Raw genomic sequence first — 15606 nt, forward strand, 5'->3', positions numbered from 1 at the left:
GGAAAGACGAGGAGAAAAAGAACTCCCCCCAGACTGAGCTGCAACAGAGAACAGAAAAACACCTCAGCACAGGAATCAGCACATCTCCCAACATAAAGACATGAGCCTGGAAGGCGTTTGGAGGGGGTGGGGGGTGAGTGGAGGTCTGTGTCAGTATGCATATGTGTGTGTTTGTGTGTGTTTGTGTGTGTTTGTGTGTGTGAGAAAGTGTCCTTTCGCCCGGTTAGGCAAAAGTCAACAATCTTCAGTCGATGCGAGTGGACTTGAATGGGGGGGGGGGGGGGGGGGAGTCACAACACAGTTTTGTTATCTAACGGAGAGTTTTGTTATTCCCGTCAGCTGCTGCCTTGAGCATCCAGCTGGCGCATGAGATGGAGATGGTAGCTGTTTTGGTTAGTGTTAGTTGGTCTGATGTCCGTCACAGGTCACCAAGTCTCTCAATTCCCGTTGTTCTTCTCCACGATCGTATCCATATTGCGTTCAATAAACACAGTCTTACTCACAGCCCTGCCCATCGTCTATCATGTCGGACAGCCTTGTGGGATTTTGTAGCCGCTTCTTGTTCTTCGATAAACCGAGCCGGCTCCAATCAGCCTGAACTCTGTTATTGTGGTTCTGAACTGGTAGATTGTTGCCAGACACACGATGCAACCGACCATCGAGTATCCGGCAGCAAACGTCTCTCCCAAGCCCAGGAGTTTCATTAAGGGACCAGCTGATCAAATTATTCTTCTTTAGGTTTTCAGAGAACAAGTCTGGGAGACTCTCTGAGCGTTAGAGAATAAGCGAGACTATACAAACGAGAAGCCAAACAGGAAAGATAAGAGAGAGGGAGAAGGAGAAAGTGCGACGGCCTCCGTCAAGAGCCAAGAGAAGAAGCTTCCTGCAGTGAGACAAAAGCAGAGTTCCTGGCTCTGAACTCAACTCGTCACTGATTCATTCTCGTTTTTTTACTAATAAAAAACAAAAACAAACGACAGTAAACAAAATACAGTCGAGTAAATCAGAGCATTGTGGGACGGCCGCCTCGTTAAGCTCGTTAAGACCGGAGCGCACCTGTGTCACCGTCAAATGCAGTTTTCTAAGCATCAAACACGTCCAGCTGTGACTCCGCCCCCTTCGGGTAACAGTTCACACCCACTTTCACATTAGTCACAGAAGCAGATCCCGTGGGGCAGAGCTTCCTCGTGAGGTCACATTTCACCTATTGACATCACACTGAAACCCCGCCCCTTTCACAGTGTCCTCTGTGCTCTGTCCATTAGCAGACAGCTGGCTGATGGGAGTCGTTTTCTCCTCCTCTGTCACAGCGACCGCCTCAGAAGAGCAGCGGGGGTTTGGTGAACACTCGGTGCTCTGCAAAAAACAGAGAAGAAGAAAAAACAGGAAGTGTCAGACAGCTTCGGTGTGACACTTCCTGTTTACACTGACCAGGTGAGGTCAGAGCTGCAGGCACGAGCATCAGCGTCTGCAGTGGTCTGATCACGGCTTCACCCTAACTGACCTAAACGCACTGAAGCTTGTAAACCTTCGTCTGTTTCTGTCACAGAGTCTAAAACACCAACAGCTGAGTTTAAACAGCAGAGGGAGAAAAACTCCAACATTCAAATATTTCAGAGATGAGGAAGCGACGAGTGTGACGCTCTGCTGATACACCTGTGGTCACTAACACACTCAGCACTGCATGTACTGCAGTACCGAGTGTCGTCCTGTCTCTGAGCTGTGTTATTATGGCGTCTGTGTGGAGGAAGCTGGCGCGGCGTCTGTGACGCGCTTCGTTACCGTGAGCTGCAGCATTCTCCTGATGGGTGTTCTCCAGCTCGCTTTCCGGAGTCACAGCATCTGAAAACCAACAGGAAGTCAAGGACATGAAGACATGGAGTAAGTGCATATGAGAGCATGAGGGTGGGAATGGATGTTTGTATCTGTGTGTGCCTGTATGTCTGTGTCTATATGTCAGGTTGGGTATCAGACGCCACCTCTCTGGGGACATCTCAGGCCCTCCAAGGTTTGGAGGCCTATCTCCCCCCACCACCACTTCCCCTGCCAGTGGCGGACTCCCTCAGACATCGGTGCGTTGGTGGTTCTTTGTGTCTGGGGGTGGGCGTCCAGGTACACACCGGCTCACTCCTTGGCGGCCGCTTATCGGGGCCTGGAGCCTGGGGCTCGCTCGGGCCACTTCGGAGGTGGGGTGCCCCCGGCCTCTCGGCCTGGGGCTCGGTCACTCAGGCACGGCTGGCTGCCGGCGGAGCTCACGGGCGCGTCACTGCAACTCCCCCTGGCTTCTGCTCCGCGGCTGCTGAGTGAGCCCTCATCTGGGACTCTCCTCAGCTCTTTCTGGGACAGTGGCGCGGCTGCCCCTCTGTTGGTCTTCCTTGGTCTCTTGTGTTCTGGGGGCCTCTGGATGTCTGGAGTTTTGATCTCCTCCATACCTGCTTCATGCCCTGGAGGACGGGGCTGTGGCCCCCCCCACACCCTCTAGCAGATCATCACATGAAGGAACCTTTTAAAAAAACAAGCGCGTCCATGCTCACAGGTGTACACACGGGTGATCACACCCACAAACTACACCCTTTTTGGCTCCTACCTCAAAGCACACTGTGTTCTGTTGATCTTATGTGCTGCACAATAATGTTTAACATTTAGTATTTACTGTTATATTCCCATATATCATTGTGATGTTGTTTATTCTATTACTCTTGTTCTCTTCTGCTTGCTTTCTTTTTTCTTTCTCAGCAGGTGATCCAGGTGATTGATATATGCATTTTTTTTTTCTCTGCCCGTTCTGTTGGTTTTTGTTTTTTGCCCTTCTCCCCCGTCCCTCTTCTCAGCTGTTTCTCTTTCCCTCTTTCTTTCTCCCCTTCTTTCCCCCAGTCAAGTCTGTCCCGTATTCAGCAAGTGAAAATAAAATAAACAATAAAAGGTGAATCAAATGGACCATTACGGCAAGGCTGGGATGGTCAGTTTGGTAAAGTAAATCCGTTGGGCATCTTTCTTTGCCTTTAGACAACAATTCTGATGCAAAAGAGCCAAACGGGACAGGCAAAAAAAAAAAGAAAAAAAAAAAAAGGACATGAAGTCAAGAGGGGTGTCCAAATTCTTGGGCTGCCTCCACCTTCGCGGTCTACGTGGGCGGGTTCCTTTGAAGACCGAGAAGGCCGGAAGTAAACAGCTCTGAAACTGGACGGTCTCGCCTTCAGATCTGCGTCAGCGCTGTCTCGGTGGAGTTAAATAAACTCGTCCGTCTGCTCCTTGCTGTCTAAAATGTAACAGGACACTGGAGTAAACTCGACCATCTTTTTAATCAGTTTTCTGTTTGACGTTTATTCAGCTGTGTGAAAACCACCCGGGGGATTAATAAAGTTTAATCTAATCTAACCTAATCTAATAACACTGATCTCAGCCAAACCGATTTACTCACGAGCAAATAAAACAAAAAGCCCAACAATAACGTTTTAGGTTGTCTAAGTGTTTTATATATCATGTTTAACCTGAGTAGTGAAAGTCCGCGGTGATCTGAAAGTGATGTGCCGGGAGTTGTGCCGTTCTCGGCTTCAGTGACCCGCGACCTCCCGGCTCGCTGTCGAGCTGGTGGGTAACAGACGTCTCCGAAAACGTTGGACGTCTTGATAAACTGAGCAGATATTTGAAGTTTACACAGCTACATTCTCGCCTGGAAATATGTTAAAAGTTTATTTTGTGACCGAGAAAAAGTAATAAGAGTAAGCCTTACTCAGGGCAGACACACATGGAGACACAACCAGGTCCTCTGGTGTCTGGCTGAGAGCGCAAAAGGAAATCCATCAACGCTCAACCTTTCACAAACCAAGAGGAGCGTCAGTTTTCATCAACATTTGTCCGGGAATGGGACAAGCCGAGGACGAGCCCCTCAACCCCGGACCTGGGCCCGCTGAAGGTTGCCAGGGATTGCAGATGCAAGTGGACTTGGATAATTGGCTAATTTTTCCCACAGAGATCGTAACAACTACTCTGCGACCAGACCTCGTCCTTTGGTCTAACTTGCGTATGTCATTGAGCTGACGGTACCATGGGAGGAAGCAACTGTGGAAGCGTTTGAGCGTAAGAAGCTGCGGTATGCCAACTTGGCAGCTGAGGCAGAGGACAGACGCTGGAAGATCAAGGTGCGCCAGGTGGAAGTGGGGTGCAGGGGCTTTGTTGCTAGTACAACAGCAAAACTGCTCAGAGAGATTGGGATCAGAGGACAGGCACAACGGCAGGCTATAAGAGAGCTAGCTAACACTGCTGTCCTTCAACGCACATATTAAACAAATATGTAAGACTGCTTTCTTCCATTTGTGCAACATCTCTAAAGTTAGAAATATCCTGTCTCAGAGTGACGCTGAAAAACTAGTTCATGCATTTATTACTTCCAGGCTGGACGACTGTGATTCATTATTATCAGGAAGTCCTAAAAACTCCCTGAAAAGCCTTCAGCTGATCCAAAATGCTGCAGCAAGAGTCCTGACAGGGACTAGAAAGAGAGAGCAGATTTCTCCTGTTTTGGCTTCCTGTTAAATCCAGAATTCAAAATCCTGCTCCTCACACACAAGGTCTTAAATAATCAGGCCCCATCTTATCTTAATGACCTTGTAGTACCATATCACCCTATTAGAGCACTTCGCTCTCGCTCTGCAGGCCTACTTGTTGTTCCTAGAGTATTTAAAAGTAGAATGGGAGGCAGAGCCTTCAGTTTTCAGGCCCCTCTTCTGTGGAACCAGCTTCCAGTTTGGATTCAGGAGACAGACACTATCTCTACTTTCAAGATTAGGCTTCAAACTTTCCTTTTTGCTAAAGCATATAGTTAGGGCTGGACCAGGTGACCCTGAATCCTCCCTTAGTTATGCTGCAATAGACGTAGGCTGCCGGGGATTCCCATGATGCACTGGGTGTTTCTTCTTCACTCACTGTATTAACAGACCTCTCTGCACTGAATCATATCTGTTATTAACCTCTGTCTCTCTTCCACAGCATGTCTTTATCCTGTCTTCCTTCTCTCACCCCAACCAATCACAGCAGATGGCCCCGCCCCTCCCTGAGCCTGGTTCTGCTGGAGGTTTCTTCCTGTTAAAAGGGAGTTTTTCCTTCCCACTGTCGCCAAAGTGCTGCTCATAGGGGGTCATATGATTGTTGGGTTTTTCTCTGTATCTATGAAGCGCCTTGAGGCGACTTTTGTTGTGATTTGGCGCTATATAAATAAAATTGAATTGAATTGAATTGCTGAGAGGACCAGTCACTGGCTATGGCTAAAAAGGGCTGACATCACTTGGGCAGCTAAGGCAGTCAGCTAACCGCGATACACATGCCAAGGATTGATCGTGGTGGGCCTGCCTCAGCAGGGGGCGTCAAAGGGTAAAACATAACATTAGAAGTTTTGCTGGTTGACTGCTACAGCTGTCTCAGTGCCTCCTGGGGACTGCGCAGTTAACCTCATGGTACTGAAACTAAAAAGAAGAATGAAAAATATTCCGCTCTTCTCTCCTCTGCTCTTCTTCCCTTTTCTGGGAGGCAGTGGGGAGGTAGAGCGCACAGCCCGATCCAGCGGGGAGGTGTGGGAAGCCAGATCGGGCGCCCCCCTTCCGGCTCTCCTCTCTGCTCTCTCCTATCTTATCTTACTTACTTGTCTTACTTCTCTCTGTCACCTTTTCTGTCTCTTTGAAGAAGTGAGGCTCCATAAATGCTAAAGAGGTAAGTATTATGTGGACAAGAAACAGGGTAACTATGTGCGAATGCTGTTTGTTGATTACAGTTCAGCGTTTAACACAATAGTGCCCTGCAGACTGTTCACAAAGCTCAGGGATCTGGGACTTAACAGCCGTCTGTGTGCATGGGTGTTGGACTTCCTCACTGGCAGAACTCAGGTGGTGAGGGTGGGCAGGTGCTTCTCCAACAGCATCACCATCAACACAGGAGCACCTCAGGGATGTGTCCTCTCGCCACTGCTCTACTCCCTCTACACTTCAGACTGTGTGGCCACCCATGGCTCCAACACCATTGTGAAGTTTGCTGACGGCACAGTGGTGTTGGGTGCCATCTCCAACAACGATGAGGCGGCCTACATGGATGAAGTGAAGAATCTGGCATCGTGGTGCCAGGACAACCACCTCCAGCTGAACGTCAGCAAGACCAAGGAGCTGGTGGTGGACTTCAGAAGGGGTCAGCACAGAGACTACAAGCCCATTATCATCAATGAAGCTCCAGTGGAGAGGGTGCAGTCCTTCAAGTATCTTGGTGTCCACATCTCCTCAGACCTGACATGGGCTGCCCACATTCAGGTCCAGACCAAAAAGGCTAGGCAGCGCCTGTATCACCTACGACAACTGAGGAAGTTCAGGGTCTCTCCAAAGATCCTCAGGATTTTCTATACAGGCGCTGTGGAGAGCATCCTCACACAGAACATGACATCGTGGTTCGGGAACAGCTGTGTGAAGGAACAAAAAGCTCTCCAGAGAGTGATCCGTACAGCAGAACGCTGCTGCAGGATTGCTCTCCCCCCGCTTCAGGACACCTACACCAGGAGATGCCGGACTAGAGCAGCGCAGATACTGAAGGACCCGTCCCATCCTGGCAACAAACTGTTCCAACTTCTGCAATCTGGTAGAAGGTTCAGCATCTTCCGGGCAAGGACAGAGAGACTCAAGAGGAGCTTCTATCCCCAAGCCATCCAGGCCCTAAACACACCCACCCGCCCTCTCACATCATCTATAATTGACTGAGTCAGGACTCTTCCAGACACTAAACCAAGGCACAATGTACATTCCAAATTCCTTTAATTTTAAATATGTTTATATTGTCTATCCTGTAAAATAGTCAGATGTCTATTCATATTAATGTACAGAATTCACCTGCTTGCTGCTACTACTGCACATTCACCCAATGTATATACTATATGTAGATATATATATATATATATATATATATATATATATATATATATATATATATATATATTAGGGGTGCAACGATACACAAAATTCACGGTTCGGTTCGGTTCGATACTTTGGTGTCACGGTTCGATATTTTTTCGATACAAAAAAAAATGTTCATGCCTTTTTAATTTGTCATTTATTAAAATTATAAATATATATTTTAACACAAAAGTACAGTTTTTAAATTTAACCCTAACCCTTGTGCGTGTTGTTTTTTAGCTCGTCATATTGCAGCCACAGAAATTCTTTTGTCCATGAAACCATAAAGCTGCACTTTCTTTTTGCCTTATAGTCTGATTTGTCATAACTTCTCCGTTTTGTGGTAAGCTTTTCTTTGGCTGTCACTTCTTCACCCTGACCTGTCTTATTTGGCTCAGCAGAACTAAAATATATATCTGTCTGTGAAGGTTCTCAGTCATCCAGGTCATCGTAGTGAAATATATATCCTGCCGCACTCACATAAGCTCAGCGATTCTCTGCGCGATCAGCCTCTCACATGTTTAAGCTGCGGGAGATTTCACTTGTCATGTTTGCATAGTAAGCTAACGATTAATAAGACGATGTCAGAGGAATTTGTGCACAAATTATCATCACTCACAGATCAGTGCTGTCGCTCTCTATACACAGTTCGCGCGATTGCAAAGTGAAAGCAAAAAAACAAGCGCAAATTCAAACACGATTTCAATATGTCACATATTGACAGTGGCTCACCCAATGACATAATTACCCAGCTACATTTCTGAAAGAATGCAAAAGCATTGACATATATTTTTCCTACAATAGCCCGACAGGCAGGGCAGAGATAGCCCCGGGACGTCGGGCTAGCGATATTGCGAGCCCTGTATCTGATTGAGGAATCACTCATCTTTGGAAAAGAGAGTTTATTACAGAGAAATGTCTCTTTCCAAAATAAAAGCTATACTATCCGCTTCTTCTGGGCTATATTCTCAGCAGCATATTAAACATATCAGGTCCCCATAAGGAGAATCCTGTGCTAACAGCTGTCTAAATGACTCGGCTAAAGTTTGTAGCATGCATGCTTGTTGTTTTTGTCTTTGCACTAGGATGATGTCGGTGTAAATGTGCAGTCATATTCGTTGTGTTCCCACTAGTGCTTTCAGGTTAATCTCGTTGAAATAACCTTAACGCCACAACACGGCAAATCTCCGTTAACGAGCTACCCTATACAGAGGGGCTAGACGGCCAACACGTTAACGAGCTAACTGCGCTAACACACTAGCTCCCACCCATGTAATTGAGCATTGCATGGCACATCCAACATACTGTTTTACTTTAGTCCATGACTCGCTTACCTTCAGGGTCATACGTCACATGAAAACCAAAATAATTCCAAACGCCAGATCTGAATGAGGGTGGGGAGGTCCACTTCTGTCTCGCTAGCTTGCCCTGCGCTCTTCCTTCTGACCATCCTGTCTGTGTTGAGTGCTCAGTGAATCTGCGTTCGACTACTCCGCCTAGGCTGCACTCTCGAGCCTAGGCGGAGTAGTCAAATGCAGATTCACTGAGCGCTCCACACAGACAGCATCGTCAGAAGGAAAGTTGATAAAATAAATTACAAATTTTGTATTGTTCTTTTTTTTTTCTCCCCTTTGGTTTTCTTTCTTTCTCTCCCCCTCTTTCTTTCATTCTTTCCCCCTGTCCTATCCCACAGTCATGTCTGTCCCGTTTGCAACTGAAAATAAAATAAATTCATAATTATAATAAAGGTCAATCAAATGGACCAATATGATGATCCACTTAAAATAAATCCTCTTGGCATCTTTCTTGGCCTCAAGACAACAATTCTGATGGCTATAGATCCAAACGGGACACAAAAAAAAAAAAAAAAAAAAAAAAAAAAAAATTGAAAAAAATTGTATTGTTCGATACATATGCGTACCGAACCGAAAGCACTGTATCGAACGGTTCAATATCGATACGAATATCGTTGCACCCTAATATATATATATATATATATATATATATATATATATATATATATATATATATAATGTTCTTCCTCTATACCCCCCCAATTTTTGCACATGTCGAGGAGCGTGTCAGGCTACATTTCACTGTGTGTTATACTTGTATAACTATGCATGTGACAAATAAAGAACCTTGAACCTTATTTCTCAGTTGCAGTGAATAGATAGAAAATAAACTGTAGGAAACTAAACAGAAGAAAGAAGAAGAGATATAACAATTTAACATAAACCAGTGACACTCCAGGGCCTGATCAACCCTGGCAGGGCCTCCTTGGATGAGGGATTCTAGTGATAATGGCCGAAACACCCGATGAATCCAAGGTCCACAACTGATGATGTGTCCCAAATTTTAAAATGATAATGCAGATCAGATCTCTAATCCCTAAACCTAACCAAGGAGGGAAAATGGCAGATTAGCCTGGGTAAAAGACTGAAAGTCGTGTGTGCTGCTGGCAAAGTTTCTGTTATGCCTCTCCTCATAACAACCATCCCTCAAAAGTCTCTCCATCTAAAGCATCATCAGGAAGAGTAACATCGAGTCCTTTACGGAATCAATTAAAACTAAGCAGCTGCCGCCATTGTTGAAAACTGGAATTGGCTGGGCCGCGCTATGAATTCTGGGATATGGTGGGCCACGAAGGACACACCCGACCCATCCTTCAAATTCAGGTAAAAGGAGGACACATTTGTCAGCTGCATTCGGAGGAGTCTACAAAGTTGGACAGCCTTCGTTGCGTCGCCAATCACAGGTTAGATACATCTCAGCCAATCACAGGTTAGATACAGCTCAGCCAATCACAGGTTAGATACAGCTCAGCCAATCACAGGTTAGATACACCTCAGCCAATCACAGGTTAGATACACCTCAGCCAATCACAGGTTAGATACACCTCAGCCAATCACAGGTTAGATACACCTCAGCCAATCACAGGTTAGATACAGCTCAGCCAATCACAGGTTAGATACAGCTCAGCCAATCACAGGTTAGATACACCTCAGCCAATCACAGGTTAGATACAGCTCAGCCAATCACAGGTTAGATACACCTCAGCCAATCACAGGTTAGATACACCTCAGCCAATCACAGGTTAGATACAGCTCAGCCAATTACAGGTTAGATACACCTCAGCCAATCACAGGTTAGATACAGCTCAGCCAATCACAGGTTAGATACATCTCAGCCAATCACAGGTTAGATACAGCTCAGCCAATCACAGGTTAGATACACCTCAGCCAATCACAGGTTAGATACACCTCAGCCAATCACAGGTTAGATACAGCTCAGCCAATCACAAGTTAGATACAGCTCAGCCAATCACAAGTTAGATACATCTCAGCCAATCACAGGTTAGATACATCTCAGCCAATCACAAGTTAGATACACCTCAGCCAATCACAAGTTAGATACATCTCAGCCAATCACAGGTTAGATACACCTCAGCCAATCACAAGTTAGATACAGCTCAGCCAATCACAGGTTAGATACAGCTCCTGTGCTCTGCTGCTTGTTCACCTGTGAGGCCGTCCGAGTGTTTGAGCGCTCGCTCCACCTGCTCTCTCCTCCTCGACTCCAGCGCCTCCTGCAGCTTCCTCTTTGCCTTCTTCTCCTTCTTCAGCCTCCGCTGGATCGACACTGATGAGGAAGATGAGACGAAGAGGACAGGTAGTGTGAACAGTTCTCACCTCTCTCACCTCTAGTCCATTAGAGCTCACTTGACCTCTGACCTGTTACACCTGTCTCACCTCTGGTGTGCAGCTCGGAGCTCAGCTGTCTCTGCAGAGTCTGTCGGGCGTCCCTCTCTCTCTCCAGCTCCAGCTTTAACTCTTTCCTCTCCTGCTGGCTCTGTTTGTCCTGAGAGCGAGCGCTCTCCACCGCCACCTTCAGGAGACCCTGAGAAACACACGCAGGTAAGTCCCTGATGTTCTCAGGTACTTTTCGTCTCTGCATCTCTGATGTTCCCTCACAGTATTTTAAATTCTGCACATTAACATGTCTCAGATTCCCGAGTTCCCACATCCTCGTCATGTAACCTTGTATTGATTTCACATTTGCTCAATTTGAAATATTCCAGTCTCAGCTTTTTGATTTCATGGTCAACATTCCTCCTCATGAGCTGAATTGATGTCTCGACTGTAGAGGAATTTCTTTTACTTACGTATTAATCACATTATTTTATTGTATGATACCTTGGTGCCACTGGATTTTAACTGTCTGACACTCATACGTTAAGACAAATGGTGGGGGTCTAGTAAGGAAGTTGGGGGAAGCAGACAACTCCACAGGAAGAGTCTTTTGTCTCTTCGAGGACTCTGGGAGGCAGCAAGGGAGTGTGAACCTTAAGGTGTGAAACAGCTGTGCACTGCCTTTTGTTCCTGGAGAAGGTTTTTAACTGAGAGCCATGCTAGGCTCAGGGAGACTCTGCTGACCTGCCCCGCGGTCATGCAGGCTCCACCAAGCTTGGTTTTCTGTTCTTTGTGTTCTTTGCTCACCGCTCGTCTGCAGGCTTTATTTAAGGGAAAACTTCCACAACACTACATTGATGTCTCTATATGAATATTTCACCTCCATCATCTCGGTCTGTCACCTGTATGTTGGTCAGCAGCGTCTCCATCGATGACAGACCCTCAGCCAATAGGAACGGAGCAAAGGTGGGGTTTGTGTGTTTGATTGACAGTGACTGGGAGGTGAGTGCCAGCTTCTCATAGGTTGGTTTGATGAGGGGGAGGGGCAGCAGGCTGTCCTCTGCAGGTAGGAGAAAAGCAGCTTAAACAAAAATAAAAACATCTGGACTTTATTGTACTTTAATGTTCTACGTCATCATCTGTTCTCGCTGCTGTCGTACACGATCTCCACAGTAGAACCATCACTGGCGCTACACTGTCATGTCTTACATTAGCTCGGTCACTGCTGATACCAACAGCAGAGGGCGATCTCACGAGCTGAAGCTAAAGTCAGGCCCATTATCTGCATGTTATCCTGTTCTGAGTTACACATGCAGTCGTCCTTTAAACTGAGTCTGATGGACGAGCCGAGGATGAAGCTGAACCAGGGCCACAGACTCAGAGACATAAATATCAGTTGGGCCGGAGTCTGTATCCAAACACCTCAGGACCCGTTACTGTTCATGTACCAGCTGCTCCTCTCTCACACACACACACACACACACACACACTCACACACACACTCACACACACACACACACACACACACACACACACACACACACACACACACACACCTTTTTCTTTCAAAGCCTGTTTGATGTTTCCTGGCTCCCCATCTGTAGTGTGAACACATGAAAACGTGCAGATCAGTGACTGTGTGCGTGTGTGTTCTTGTTTAGAAGTATTGTGGGGACATACTGTTACAATCACATTACAGGGACTTTGAGGCGACAAAGAGCAAAGCTGTCATAGTTCACATAAGTATGTCTACTGTGAGTGGTTACCCAGCTCTGGTGTTTGTGCTGGTGGAAGGGGTGATGATGATGATGATGATGATGAAGATGCCCTAGAAGGCGATTGGCTGGTTGGTTCCTGTGGGTGGAGCTCATCATCGCTGGGAGTGGGGGAGGGGCTACCTAGAGGAGACTCCTGAACACACACTTAGCATTAGTGCTGGTAATATTAACACTGCTAGCATTAGTCCCTTTAGCATTGGCTCTTTTGGCATTAGCTCTGGTACTTTTGCTGCTGCTAGCTTTTACCTTGCTCTCTTCTGTGTGGACCTGTGACACAACGGCCATGTTTGCTAAATCACTGAGCTGACTCATGTGATTCATCGCCATAGCAACACTGGCAGGAGGCAAGCCCACAGGGAGGATGGGATGTGGCATAACCATAAATGGAAGGTCTGACAGGCCTGAGGAGGGCGGACACAGATAAGTTATGTGCTGTGACGCTAAGCTAACAATGATCAGGCGTCCAATGAGAAGAGAGCGGTGACTCACGGTTGGCTAACAGCGAGCTCTGCTGCTGCAAAGTGTTGAAATGTAGGGATGCCAAACCAGCAGGAGGCGCTACAACTGAGGGGGGAGGAGAGAGGAGCTGCTGCTCCTTTTCCCAGGATCCTTCACTGCCTCCTGCTGAGGGAACAAAGGTTTAGACTTTGGTGCCGTCCTTTGATTTGCTATAGTGTCAGATTGGAATAAACTGAGGGAATCGAACCCGTGTCCTCGTTCTCCGACTCAGGTCTGCTGTAAGGTCGCTGCTGATCACTGCTGCCATGGAAACGCATCATCATCCGCATCTTCTGGAGCCTCAGAATCTCGGCCATCGCTGCCGCCGCTGTCAGCCCTGCAGACAGGAGAACAAAGAGTGATGGCAGAGTGTGTCCTGAAGGGGGCGCCGCTGCACTCACAAAAGAAGGGTTTGGATTGTTTCTGCTGTAAATGTTTGATGAGATGTGTGGAGATGATGATGATGTGGTGAAGAATCAGTTTAGTCCTTCAGAAATCAGAGCGAGACTGAATCGTCTTTGTTGGTCATGAAAGCTTTTTTCTTCCTAGAGAGGAGGAGGAGGAGGAGGTGATGAAGGTAACTGTTTTCAGGAAGTTGCTGACTGATCAATAATTAACAACCCTGGCAGCCTGAAAGTCTCCAGTGACTGCTGGTGTCTCTCGACCATCTATCTCTCCCTGCAGCCACTTGGCCCAGTTAATTAGCTGCACCAATTAATTCGATGCTAACGAGTGGTCGGTCTCCCTGTGGCTTGTTAAATGAACAAAAACACAAAGAAAGTTTGATCCTTTTGTTCTGCAGCAGATTCTGTGAGAGTGACAGCCATGGGTGATTAGCCTAGCTTAGCACAAAGACTGGAAGTAAGGGGAAACTGTTAGCATGGTGACCTCGTGTGTGAAGTGTCATCACAGCAGCAAACTGACCTTGAGTTCTCCTGTTCTCTCAGTATTGAAATAAAACACCTGCTCTTATTGTGGAAGAACATTCAGCAGGAAGGAGATGCTGGTGCAGGAAGTGACAGTCTGACAACCTGTGACTGTGAAATGTTTCATTTCTTAAATGTGTTCATGCACGCTCAGTCATCCAGGAAAGGAAATCCTGAAAGTTGATTCTGTTCATCTGGATGTTTTCAGTGGGAGAAACGTTTCATCATCATCATCAGGTGACGTCTTCAGTCTCAGCTGACTGCAGGTATCAACCTTATAAACAGGACATTTGCATAATGACTGAAACCAGCAGGGTTAGGGTTAGGTCACAATGTGCTGGTAGGTCAGTTTATGATCATTAATATGCAAATTCTCATGACCATTGATCAACAACCACTGATCAATGTCCATGAGTCCCATTCACAGAGAGTTGGGGAATGGCTGCAATCACATCATTGTAAGATGGTGACAGATGTACCCTTAGGCCCCTCCTCCATTCAGAGATGGTCTTTCCCTTTTCACGTAAATGGCCTCCTTGACTCCGCCCTCAAACCAGCGTTCCTCCCTGTCCAGGATGTTACATCCTCATCACTGAAGGAGTGTCCACTGGGCTGGTACTCATGTCAGCTGACACTGAAGAAGTCACCTGATGATGATGAGATGTTTCTCCCGCTGAAAACATCACTGAAGATGGTGATGATGACAGGACGGAGCACATACCAAACCTTTCACCTCTGTCACTGCGGACACACCTGACAGCTTAATGAAAACACACACACACACACACACACACACACACACACACACACACGCATGCACGCGTACACACACGCACACACACACACACACACACACACACACACACACACACACACACACTGCGTCCTGCAGACAGACCGTGCGGTTGCTGAGCAACAGGAAACAGCTGTTCCTCCTTCACTGCACACGATGTAGACGACAAACAGGATGAATTCATCAAAGTGACACGACTTTGATTTTATTCATCTGTTTATCCCGAGAGCAGCCGCATGCTTCAACTTCCTGTTCCACACACACACACGGGAAAGGCACACACTGATTTTCAGTGCAGAGCTCAGAGGGCTTCAAACAGCGGTCCAGATTTCATCAGCTGATGTGTGTGTGCAGAGTTTGAGGAGGAAATAGAAACAGCCTCCATCAGTTCATCAGAACTGGCCAATCACAGAGCTGTTAGAAGTAATCCTGTCAGTGAGGAGGAGGAAGATGAAGCAGCTGTTTCACAGCTGCAGAGCCGTGCTGATGGAGACTGATTGGCTGACAGAGTCTGCTGCTCTGAACTAATAAAAGGTGCCGAGTGGCTGATTTGATCCGTGGCTGTTCCTGCAGTGGTTTACACATCCCACATGACTGTCCTCAGGAACGCTGACACACGTCTATTTTGTGGAGAAATGAGAAACCAAAGAGTCAAATCAAAGCCTATGACAATAAAAACATTTCCTCGCAACCTTCTGGTTGCCACATCAGCCCACCTGTTACGCCCCTAGTCTAGGCGTGTAGGGACGCACATAAGGTTGGAGGAGAGAGAGACAAATCCCCGCCCTGGTTCCCAAGCCAAACATCCAAACCAGTTGTGAGTAAAAAGGTGATTTTATTTAAGGAAAAGAAGCATAGCTCCAGGGTGAGCCCAGGCCAAAATAATAAACAAAACCAACTAAGTCCCACCAGAGAAAAACTAAACCCTAGGAAAGAAACAGAACAAACAAATGACAGAGCTATCCCTCGCTCCCTACCCGGAAAACAGGAGAA

At 46.9% G+C, this 15606-nt stretch overlaps 1 protein-coding gene across 1 annotated transcript in view; it reads right to left on the bottom strand.

The window, feature by feature from the left end:
• Positions 1-275: 275 nt before the first annotated feature.
• The window catches only part of LOC101480504 (dachshund homolog 2), a 53218-nt gene continuing 37887 nt past the window's right edge, over positions 276-15606 (bottom strand). Inside the window, exons 3-12 of the mRNA XM_076889527.1 lie at positions 13103-13231; positions 12886-13017; positions 12621-12797; positions 12379-12540; positions 12175-12222; positions 11521-11678; positions 10679-10826; positions 10449-10568; positions 1783-1842; positions 276-1356 (exon numbers count right to left, since the gene is read on the bottom strand). Of these exons, the coding sequence (XP_076745642.1) occupies positions 1319-1356; positions 1783-1842; positions 10449-10568; positions 10679-10826; positions 11521-11678; positions 12175-12222; positions 12379-12540; positions 12621-12797; positions 12886-13017; positions 13103-13231 (1172 nt within the window). The 3' untranslated portion in view covers positions 276-1318. The remainder of the gene's footprint in view (positions 1357-1782; positions 1843-10448; positions 10569-10678; positions 10827-11520; positions 11679-12174; positions 12223-12378; positions 12541-12620; positions 12798-12885; positions 13018-13102; positions 13232-15606) is intronic.

The sequence above is a fragment of the Maylandia zebra genome, linkage group LG10 (assembly GCF_041146795.1).
Source record: "Maylandia zebra isolate NMK-2024a linkage group LG10, Mzebra_GT3a, whole genome shotgun sequence".
Lineage (NCBI taxonomy): Eukaryota > Metazoa > Chordata > Actinopteri > Cichliformes > Cichlidae > Maylandia > Maylandia zebra.